The 12,011-nt window shown below is 48.7% G+C and overlaps 1 protein-coding gene across 3 annotated transcripts in view; it reads left to right on the plus strand.

Annotated features, from left to right (window-relative positions):
• The window catches only part of dpf1 (double PHD fingers 1), a 127,142-nt gene that overhangs the window by 86,846 nt on the left and 28,285 nt on the right, over positions 1-12,011 (plus strand). For 2 of the 3 annotated variants that reach the window (XM_048522543.2, XM_059640954.1), the window contains exon 8: positions 4,206-4,334. The exons of the other annotated variant lie outside the window; for it this stretch is intronic. In XM_048522543.2, coding sequence (XP_048378500.1) covers positions 4,206-4,334 — 129 coding nt within the window. The remainder of the gene's footprint in view (positions 1-4,205; positions 4,335-12,011) is intronic. 3 annotated transcript variants of the gene reach the window in all.

Here is a 12,011-nt window from a genome sequence, read left to right on the forward strand (position 1 = left end):
CTGTGTTGAAGAACACTGGGTCAGGCTGTGTCCCAGAAGCCAAGTGGGGAAAGCAAAACAGAGACAACGATCATACCTGGTTTCTGTAAGACCGTTCACCACCTCCAGAACATCCACAAACTCTTTACAGCTGATGAGATCCCTGTGAAGTGCAGCCACTGTTGTAATGGAGGATTTTATCATGTTTAACAGCTTCTCGCACAAGCTGGATGTTTGAACCTGATTTCGTCGAGAGCGAGATGTTGATTCACGAATCAGTGGGTTCCGAACCCGCCCTGTTCAATGGGATTTGGTAGAAAGGTTTATTCAGGGAGAACTGGCCTTGGAACAGCCAGAGCCAGACTACATTCAAGTTTTCCCATTTCGCTCGCTGTCACCACCGAACCCGACTTCCCCCCGCAACCAAACACCATCCTAACCAATAAACTGTGACTGTGCTTGAATGAGGTGGTCCCTGTGTGATTTATTTCACATTTATCAAGGAGATAAAGTGTTGGAAATTTGGTGGAAAGCTTCCATTGATTCTTGGCTGTTGGAGTGGCCTCTAAAAGTCATTTTGTGTTGACTAATGCAACAATTTAGATCTTTAATTAATGCAAAAACAAGGTGGGCTTTCATGCTGCCTGTAACTGTGCTGTCAGTGAGAGGGAGGGGAAGTGGGGTTGTCATTTTACAAGGTGTGACCTAAACCCTACTCACATTAACTCATTAGGGCATGTCATTGTCTTTCCCACTTCCCTTTGGACTTTCCAAGAGAATGGAATGTTCTTGCTCACAAATCAGGACATGTTAGGAACAGTTTCACCTAGTGACAGGCTCAGTTTAAAACAAAACCTGATTGGATCACTTCACCTCCCTGTTACCAAGCAAATAGAGCAAGGCCACTGTCAGCCAATCCTAGAACGCATCGCGGGAAGAGCCTGCCAAGCTGCCTTTTTATTATTCACTCACAGTATGGGCCTGCACTCACAGCCTCTTCAGGAGATGGGGGTGCGCTGCTTTCTTGAACCGCTGTAGTCCATGTGCTGTAGGGTCCCACAGTGCCCTTGGGGTGGGAATTCCAGGACTTTGACCCAGTGACGCTGAAAGAGCGGTGATGTGTTTCCAAGCCAGGATGGTGAGTGGCTCAGAGGGGAACTTGCAGATGATGGTGTTCCCATGTATCTGCTGCCCTTGTCCTTCTAGTTGCTGGAGTTGCATGGTGTTTTTGAAGGAGCCTTTATCAATTTCTGCAGTGCACCATGTAGCTGGTACACACTGCTGCTACTGAGCGTCGGTGGGGGGAGGGAGTGGGATGGTTGTGGATGTGGTGCCAATCGAACAGGGGCTGCTTTGTCCTGGATGGTGTTGAGCTTCTTGAGTGTTGTTGGGAGCTGCCCCCATCCAGGGGCAAGTGGGGAGTATTCCATCGCACCCCTGACTTGTGCCTTGTAGATGGTGGGACAGGCTTTGGGGAATCAGGAGGAGAGTTACTTGCTGCTGATTTCTAGCCCCTGACCTGCTCTTGCAGCCTCAGTATTGATATGACTACCTCATTTCAATTTCCGATCAATGATAGTCCCCTCGATGTTGCTAATAGGTGAGGTAGGGGAGGAAGAGTTTCAGTAATGGTGATGCAACTGAATCTGTTATTGGAGACGGTCATAGCCTGGCATTTGTGTGGCTCGACTGTTACTTGCCACTTATCAGCCCAAGCTTGGATATTGTCTCGATCTTGCTGCATTTGAACACGGACTGCTTCAGTATCTGAGGAGTCACGAATGGTGCTGAACATTGTGCAATCATCGGTGAACATCCCCACTTCTGATTTTATGATGGAACTCCTGTATGTACCAACCAGGTGTGTGTCAATGAGCTATTGCACAGTAGAGGCATCATACTGCTCAGTCCAGTTCCTGAGATTTTCATCACGAAGCACGGCTTGTTGTGGAAACGGAATATTGGCTTCTATTGCGAAGGGATTCGTAGATAAAAGTAGGGAAGTAGGGACTGAGCCGAAGAGGAATTTCTTCACTCAGAAGCTAGTGATCCTGTGAAGACCTCTCCCACAGAAGTCTGTGGAGGAGTCACTGATTAGACTCACAGAATAAATAGATCTGTTGAGGTTAAAGAGGGGAGTGTGCAGGAGTATTTCATTGATACAGAGGATCAGCCACATTCATGTTAAATAGCAGAGCAGGCTTGAGCAAGCCTCCTGCTGCTATTTTCTAGGTTTTCATATTAAGTGCGTCTGTCAGTTGGGCTGTGGACTCAAGGCTGAGAAATAAAGAACTTGGTAACTACAGATGGAGCTTCCGAGGACAAGCACTAAGACCAGATCTACTTTGGATACTTCTGATAGTCAGCGCAGACTGTGATCCAAATGGACTGTCCAATGGGTTCAAGCCTTGACCCTCCTACCATCTTAACCATAACATATATCACTAGAGAGAAGCTCAGTCACTCCCTCAGGGAGATAATCACAACTATTCGTAGGGCAGGGGGAGTGCCTTGGAACATGAAACCTGTGACAAAGAAACATCACCTCACACCCTTTTCCCTCCCACTACCCACCCCCCCACCACTCCCTGCAACCCCACGTAAAGTCTTGAAAGAAGGGAAAGTGTGTGCATTGTTGTAGCATCTTTCACAACCTTTAGCCATCCCCAGGCACTTTACAAGCAATATAGTACCCTTGAAGTGTAGTTGCTGTCACCTTTTTGAGAAATTCAGAAACCAGATTGTGCACAGCAAGCTCCCACAAACAGTAAAGTTACGACAACCAGATAATCTATTCTTTTGCAATGTTGATTGAGAGCCAGCCATTGCCCAGGCCACCAGGGGAGAATTCTTCAGCTGTTTACCCTTTCACAAGAGCGCGGACAGGCCTGGGGTTCAAGACCTGAATAGAGAAGCAGCACAACTGACAGTGCAGCGCTCCCTCAGTCCAGCTGGACGGTGCACTGAAATCTTTGGAGCGAGACCTGAAGCCACAACCTCTGGACAGAGTAGGAGGGTATAGACAGGCTGGCCAGATGGGGGTGCGAATGGTAGCAAATGGAATTTAATCTTGGAAAGCGAGAGTTGATATTTTTTCGGAGGACTAACAAGGCAAAGGAGCACATCTTGAATGGTGGGACCTTAGAAAGTACAGAGAATGAGAGGCACCTTGATGTTCCTGTCCATAGATCCTGGGGCACAGCAGGACAGCTCGATATGGTACTTATCAAGGCTTGTCAAATACTTGCCTTTTTGAGTCCAGACATTGAATACAAAGCCAAAGAAACTATGATGGAGCTGTATGTAACACTAGGCCACGGCTGGAGTACTGTGTACAGTTCTGGTCCCCATACTGTAGGAAGGATGTGATTGCACTGGAGGAGATCCACCAGGATGTTGCCTGGGGTGATTCAGTGATGAAGGGAGACTAGATAGGCTGAGGTTTGATTGCCTTTGAGCGGGTGGTGCTGTATGACTGAAGTGTGTGAAGTTCTGAGGGGCATAGACAGGGTAGACAGAGGGGTCAATAGGCAGGGGGCAGAGTTTCAAAGTAGGGAGCAGGAGTTTAGAAGGGTTTTGAGGAAACAGTTTTCACCCAGAGGATGGTGGGGATCTGGAACTCACTCTCTGAAAGGTGATGGAGATGGAAGGTCTCAGTGTTTAAGATGTATTTAGATGATCACTTGAAACATCACAGCTCAAGTGATGACAGGCGACTGCTGGGAAATGGTATAAGAATAGGCATCGACTCATAGAAACATGGAAACAGACCCTTCAGTCCAACCCTTCCATGCCAGCCAGATATCCTGAATTAATCTAGCCCCATTTGGCTCGTATAGGTGGATGTGTGATGACCGGAGTGGACGCGATGGGCTGAATGGCCTCTTTCCAAAGCTGTAAAGACTCCATGAGAGTCTGATCTACTTGGCAAAACGAGTGGTGTTACCGAGGAGACGAAACAAAAAACTTGCCCTGACTTTTTATGGTGAGGGGGTTGGAGGAGCAGGGAGTGGGGTCTGGATGAGAAGGCCGTGGAAATGCCCCTTTAGACAGTGACGAGGGGGTTTGGGTGAGGACTGTTGAACTTGCAGGTGGTCTCCTGCCTGGTCCCTGCTGTGAACCTCCTGCCTGGAAAGGTGTGAGCAGGACATCCCATTGCTCAGGAAGTGTAAGGAAGATGTTTGCATCTCTCTCCGTCCTATTGATTGTTACATAATGTCCTGCAGCTAGGAAAGCTCCCGATGGGACCATCATTCCGAACACCTATTGCGATTTCTGCCTGGGCGGGATTTCTGGAAATAAGAAGACCGGGTGTCCCGAGGATCTAATGTCCTGTGCAGATTGTGGACGCTCAGGTGAGTTTAATCCCCCATTTACTGGCCATCTTGTGAAGTTCATTCTCTTCCCTCCAACTTCCTTCTCCCCTTCTCCCTCCCCTCCGCACCCCGTTTGTTCTCCTGTTCCCCCATCCCACCCCCCCAATCCCCAATTCCCTGCTTAAACCAGGGGTTGGGGGTGTGTCGGTCCAACGCCTCGCAATCGGGACCTGAAGGAACTACCTACGGAGACCAGGAGGGGGCGGGGATGCCGCATTTAGAAACTGAAACTGAAACAAACCAAAGATAACAAGGTGTGGAGCTGGATGGATACAGCAGGCCAACCAGCATCTCAGGAGCAGAAAGGCTGATGTTTGAGTGATCCAGCTCCACACCTTGTTATCTCGGATTAGAACATAGAACAATACAGCGCAGAACAGGCCCTTCGGCCCTCGATGTTGCGCTGATCTGTGAACTAATCTAAGCCCACCCCCCTACACTATCCCATCATTATCCATATGCTTATCCAAGGACTGTTTAAGTGCCCCTAACGTGACTGAGTTAACTACATTGGCAGGCAGGGCATTCCACACCCTTACCACTCTCTGAGTAAAGAACCTGCCTCTGACATCTGTCTTAAATCTATCACCCCTCAATTTGTAGCTATGCCCCCTCGTACAAGCCGACATCATCATCCTCGGAAAAAGACTCTCACTGTCCACCCTATCTAATCCTCTGATCATCTTGTATGTCTCTATTAAATCCCCTCTTAGCCTCCTTCTCTCCAATGAGAACAGACCCAAGTCCCTCAGCCTTTCTTCATAGGGCCTGTGCTCCAGACCAGGCAACATCCTGGTAAATCTCCTCTGCACCTTTTCCAATGCTTCCACATCCTTCCTGTAATGGGGCGACCAGAACTGCACGCAATATTCCAAGTGAGACCGCACTAGCGTTTTGTACAGTTGCAGCATGACATCACGGCTCTGGAACTCAATCCCTCTACCAATAAAACCTAACACACCATAAGCCTTCTTAACAGCACTATCAACCTGGGTGGCAGCTTTCAGGGATCTATGTACATGGGCACCAAGATCCCTCTGAACATCCACACTACCAAGAATCTCTCTATTGACCCGGTATTCTGCCTTCCTATTATTGCTCTCAAAGTGAACCACCTCATATTTATCTGTATTAAACTCCATTTGCCACCTTTCAGCCCAATTCTGCAGTTTATCCAAGTGTCCCTGCAACCTGCAACATTCTTCCACACTGTCCACCTCTCCACCGACTTTAGTGTCATCTGCAAACTTACTAACCCATCCACCTATGCCTGCGTCCAAGTCATTTATAAAAATGACAAACAGCAGTGGTCCCAGAACAGATCCTTAGGGCACACCACTAGTAACCGGACTCCAGGCTGAATATTTTCCATCAATCACCACTTGTTGCCTTCTTACAGAAAGCCAGTTTCTAATCCAAACTGCTAAATCTCCCTAAATCCCGTGCCTCTGTATTTTCTCCAATAGCCTACCATGTGGAACCTTATCAAAGGCTTTACTGAAGTCCACGTACACCACATCAACTGCCCTTCCCTCATCCCCATGCTTGGTCACCTTCTCAAAAAACTCGATGAGGTTTGTGAGACACAACCTGCCCTTGATGAATCCATGTTGACTATCTCCAATCAAATTGTTGCTTGCTAGATGATTATAAATCCTATCTCTTATAATCCTTTCCAAAGCTATTCCTACAACAGACGTAAGGCTCACAGGTCTATAATTACCTGGGTCATCTCTACTGCCCTTCTTGAACAAGGGCACAACATTTGCAATCCTCCAGTCCTCTGGTACTAAACCTGTAGACAATGAGGACTCAAAGATCAAGGCCAAAGGCTCCGCCACCTCCTCTCTAGCTTCCTAGACAATCCTTGGAAAAATCTCATCCGGCCCATGGGATTTATCTACCTTCACACCTTCTAGCATTGATAACACCTCCTCCTTACTAACCTTAATCCTCTCAATTCTAGTAGGCCGTAACTCAGTCGTCTCCTCTACAATATTTTCCCGTTCCTGAGTGAAAACAGATGAGAAATAATCATTTAGCACCTTTCCGATCTCCACAGGGTCCACACACAACTTCCCACTTCTGTCTTTGACTGGGCCTATTCTTTCCCTAGTCACCCTCTTATTCCTCACATACCTATAGAAAGCTTTAGGGTTCTCCTTTATTCTACCTGCTAATGTCTGCTCATGTCCCCTTCTTGCTCTTCTTAACTCTCTCTTTAAATCCTTCCTAGCTAATCATTAACTCTCCATCGCCTCATCTGAACCATCTCGTCTCATCGTCACATAAACCTCCCTCTTCCGCTTAACAAGAGATACAATTTCTTTAGTAAACCACGATTCCCTTACCTTATCACTTCCTCCCTGACTGACAGGGACATACCTATCAAGGACACGCAATAACCAGCTCCACATTTCGATTGTCCCCATCCCCTGCATTTTGCTAACCCATTCTATGCCTCCTAAGTCTTGCCTAATCGCATTATAATTGCCCTTCCCCCATCTGTAACTCTTGCCCTGTGGCATGTTCCTATCCCTTTCCATCGCTAAAGTAAACATAACCGAATTATGGTCACTCTCTCCAAAGTGCTCACCTACCACTAAATCAAACACCTGGCCTGGTTCATTACCAAGTACCAGATCCAGTGTGGCCTCCTCTCTTGTCGGCCCTTCAACATACTGGGTCAGGAAACCCTCCTGCACACATTGTACAAAAACTGATCAATCCAACGTCCTAGAGTTATAGCATTTCCAGTCAATGTTGGGGAAGTTAAAGTCTCCCATAATGACCACCCTGTTCTTTTCACTCCTGCCCAGAATAGTTTTGCCGATCCTCTCCTCCACATCCCTGGAACTTTGCGGAAGCCTATAAGACACTCCCAGCAGTGCTACCTCTCCTCTTTCTGACCTCAGCCCATACCACCTCAGTAGACGAGTCCTCATCAAAAGTTCTCCAGCATCTGCAGTTCCTATTATCCCCAAACCAAAGATGGGTCTTTAGTTGACTGTTAGAAGTGCAGGCCTGCTGAAGCAGCTCAGGCTGCAACAGAGAGGGTCGAGGGAAACCCAATTCAGAAAGATTCACCTTTAACTGAATTTAAAAATAGTCCTCAGAGCAAATTACTGCAGATGCTGGAATCTGTGCTGAAAACACACAATGCTGGAGATCCCAGTGGGGAGAGAGAACAAGCTAACGTTTCGAGCTTCCTCTCTCTCCCCACTGTGATCTCCAACATTGTTTCGGTTTCCACTAAAGATAGTCCTACTCTCTAATTAGTGAGTGTGGGGGGTTTAAACCTGAGGATCACCACGCCTCAGGTGAGGGGGTAGAGATTGTGAAGGAGAGTCCTTCCTGGTAATCCCAGCTGGCCTGGGAATCGAACCCACCCCGTTGGTGCCTATTACTGTGTTGCAAACCAGCCATCCCAGCTAACGGACATCCCCCACCCCTTCAGTGTTACCTGTTCTGTTTTAGGAGCCACTCGTCTGAAAGGCTGTGAGGGGATTAGACGGAGAGAGAGAGACAAGGGGTGGGGTCTGTAAAGATGAGCTCCAGGGACATGGAGAGCCTGGAGAAGGGTGGGGTTTCTTTTCCTGGGGAAGGAAAGGCTGGGAGGAGGTTAGATGGTGGCAGTGAACAGCCTGAAGGGTGTGAACAGTGTAGAGAGGGAGACATCGTTCCCTTTCGGTGGAAGGATAGAGGAGGACAGAGCTCAGATTGAGACACAATGGCGAATATGACCAACCTCAGCGAGTGCTGGTCGGGTCTGGAGTGCAGAGCGTGCTGGAGACGACACCAACCCAGGCTTCTGAGAGGGAATGGCAATGTTCTCCGGAAAGCAGGAAGAGAGGCGCTGAGTGAGCCACCTGCTCGGAGAGCCAAAGCAGGCACAGATGGGCTGAATGGCCTCCCCCTGCTCTGTAACTGTACGTGGTGTGTGTTTGAGAGCATGGCGTTTCAGAATGTCTCGGAGGGGCTCTGGGACCCTTACCCCTCAGGTCCTGCCACACCCCCCCCCACCTTCCCAGATTGCTGCCCCCCCCCACATTAAAGCACACGTCCTCTAGAGTTCTGACTTCTTCATAGAATCTGGGGCCTAAAATAAGGAACTTACCATTAAAAAGCACCTCTCGTGACCTCAAAGTAGCAGGGAGGGCTTTGCGATGTAGATATTATCGCTGGACTATTCCAGAGACCTGGAATATCCCGGGGACCCATCTGCCATAACAGATGGTTGAATTTGAATCTGTTCTTAACAAAAGAACCTGGAATTAAAAATCTACTGATGACCATTGCTGATTTGCGGGTGAAAACCCGTCTGGTTCACTGATAGGGAAGGAAACTGCCATCCTTACCCGTTCTGGACCTACACATGACTCCAGACCCACAGCAATGTTGTCGATGGGGCAATAAATGCTGCCTGACCAGCAATGCCATGAGTGAATAAACAAAAACGCTGCAGCTGATTTGCACACAGCAAGATCCCACAGTTGGACGAGGAGCTGCTAGCTGGTTTGTTTGTTTTCTTCTGTGCAATTGAAGCTTAAATATCAGCTCTATGACAGCGAGCAGAGCCTCCCGACCTCCCGCAAACAAACACTGCTTCATTCCTACCCCCCACACCCATCCACACCAGCTCTTTCTCAAAAGAGTGCCCGTGGGATCTTTCCCACTCTCCAGGCAGGACACAGCATTGCCTGGCTTTCCCCTCATGTGAGCCTCTGAACTCTCTCGCTCTGGTCGACACCCTTGGACAGGAGTTATACTGCCAATTCATGATCGCGATTCTCCCTTTGCAGTCTTATAGCGGGATCCATCCCTTCGGCTGCCCCCAAACCCTGGCCAGCTCACCCCAACTCCGCTATTTGCACGGGAGAGGCATCACACTGCGCGGCCCAGTTCTTGAGATATCCAGCGAGGAACTCTGGAAGTTGAACATTCGAACATGGTTATTCGGCTGCGAAGGCAACAAGCTGCTCTCTCCCCCTTTTCCCCACCCCCGTCCCGGCCTCGCAGCAGAAATCTACGTGTTAAGCCAACTACAAGGGCCGAATGGCCTCCTGCTGGGTCCCTGCATGGAAATGGAGGAGGGATGATGCTGTTAGCTTCCTCACCACTCTCTCCTGTTCCTACCTCAGAGGTCCTGAAGCCAGTTGCTGTTCCCAGTACCAGCAGCTGACACAGGCTGGGCCCCTGGGGCCTGGGCAGGGCCAGGACAGACAGCTCACGACTGTGACAAACAGAGGGAGCAGAGGCCAAACCAAATTGTCTTATTAAATCCAAACAAAGAACTGAAGATCTGAAACACAAACAGAAAGTGCAGGAGAAACTCAGCAGGTCTGAAGGCCTCTGTGGGGAGAGACAGAAAGAGACACAGTTAACATTTTGAGTCCAGTGACCCTTTGTCAGAACCTTTTGAAGAGCAGACATGACCTGACCCAAGATGTTAACCCTGTTTCTCTCTCCACATCCACTGCCAGACCTGCTACGTTTCTCCAGCGAGAGCATCTTGTTCAGAGATAGTAAGAGCTGCCGATGCTGGCGTCTGAGATAACACAGTGTGGAGCTGGAGGGACACAGTAGGCCAGGCAGCATCAGAGGGGCAGGAAAGCTGATGTTTTGGGTCGGGACCCTTCTTCAGAAAAAGAGTCCTGACTGGAAATGTCAGCTTTCCTGCTCCTCTGATGCTGCTAGGCCTGCTGTGTCCCTCCAGCTCCACAATGTGTTAAGGTGATCTTGTTTTCTTTTTAAGTTTGATCTGCCCAGTTCATCTCAGAGTCAGTGTTATAGTGGAGCATCCTTACTGGCAGATTCATTTCGAGTTGTCTTGTCATTTCTATGTGGATGGGAATCACAGGGTGATTTCCTTGTTCTTTAAGGTCAAGCCAGTGTTTTGTGTTTAAATGGACGGTACACATTGCTGCGATTGCGTATGAGGTTCATCAGCTGAATGTTTGTGGATGTGGGGCCAATCAAGCTGGGGCTGCTTTCTCCTGAATGTGATCAGAGTTGCACCCATTCGGGCAAGTGGGGAGGATCCCAACATACTCCTGACTTGTGCCACGGATGTGCAGGCTAGGTGGATCAGCCACAGGAAATTCAGGGGTTTGCCAGGAATAGAGTAGGGGTTTCGGACTGGATGGGATGCTCTTCCGATCTCTATGATCATAGAGTCAGAAGGTGAGTCCCTCACCACAGTATTCCTGGCTGCCGACCTGCTCCTGTAGCCACTGTGTTCATATGGTGAGTCTAGTTGGGTTTCTGGTCAATGGTAACCCCTCTCCCCCTCAGGATGTTGACAGCGAGGGATTCAGTGATGGTAACACCATTGAGTCTGAAACCAAGGGCAGATGTGGAAGTTGGGGGGGGGGGTCTTATTTGCCGGGGAGAGGTTGGTCATACTGGGCTTGTTTCCCCTGGAGTTTGGAAGAGTAAGGGGATGATTTGATTGTAGCGTATCAGGCTTGTAGTGAATGGCTTGCACAGGACGGGTATTGGAAGGACGTTTGCTCGCAGGGTCAGTCCAGAACCAGGGGGGCACTGTTTGTAAATCCGAGGCCCCCCTTTCACAGGGAGAGGACGTGGTTTCTGTTCTCTCTGATGGCTGTGCAGCTTTTATACTCTCCACCTCAGAAGCTAGTGGGTGTAGCGTCCTGAAATATTTTTAAGGCAGAGATAGATTCTTGTTGGTCGAAGGTTGTTGAGGGGTCGATGGAAATGTGGAATCGAAAACACAAACAGATCGGTTCTCATCTTATTGAATGGTGAGGCAGGTTTGAAGTGCCAAATGGCCTGCTCTGTTTCAATTACATATGTTCATGATCAGGAGGATTGTCTCAGAGTTTCAGAGTCATAGAGCTGTACAGCGCGGAAACTGTCCCTTTGGCCCAACTCATCCATACCAACCAAACATCTCCATCAGACGTAGTCCCATTTGCCAGCATTTGGCCCATATCCCTCTGAACCCTTCCTATTCATGTCCCCATCCAGATGCCTTTTAAATGCTGTAACTGTACCAGCCCCCACCACTTCCTCTGGCAGCTCATTCCATACACGCACCACCCTCTGCTTGAAAAAAGTTGCTTCTTCGGTCCCTTTTAAACCTTTCCCCCCTCACCTTAAACCTATGTTCCTCTAGTTTTGGACTCCCCTACCCTGGGGAAAAGACCTTGACTATTCACCCTATCCATGTCCCTCAAGGTTTTATAAACCCCTATAATATCACCCCTCAGCCTCCAACGCTCCGGGGAAAATAGCCCCAGCCTATTCAGCCTCTCCCTGTAGCTCAAACCCTCCAACTCTTGACAACATCCTTCTAAATCTTTTCTGAACTTTTTCACCTTTCACAACATGCTATCTATAGCTGTGAGACCAGAACTGAATGCAATATTCCAGAAGTGGCCTAACCAATGTCCTGTAGAGCTGCAACATGACCCTCCCAACTCCTGTACTCAGTGCACTGACCGATAAAGGCAAGCGTACCAAACACCTTCCTCACCGCCCTGTCTACCTGCAGCTCCACTTTCAATGAACTATGAACCACACGAAGGAAGGGTATGGCATCTTTTGGAATTCTCTCCCAGAGGTCTGTGGAGGCTCCATCATTGAGTGTGTTCAAGACAGACATGGCTAGGTTTCTAGATACTGAAGACA

This window comes from Stegostoma tigrinum, chromosome 39, assembly GCF_030684315.1.
Source record: "Stegostoma tigrinum isolate sSteTig4 chromosome 39, sSteTig4.hap1, whole genome shotgun sequence".
Taxonomy (NCBI): domain Eukaryota; kingdom Metazoa; phylum Chordata; class Chondrichthyes; order Orectolobiformes; family Stegostomatidae; genus Stegostoma; species Stegostoma tigrinum.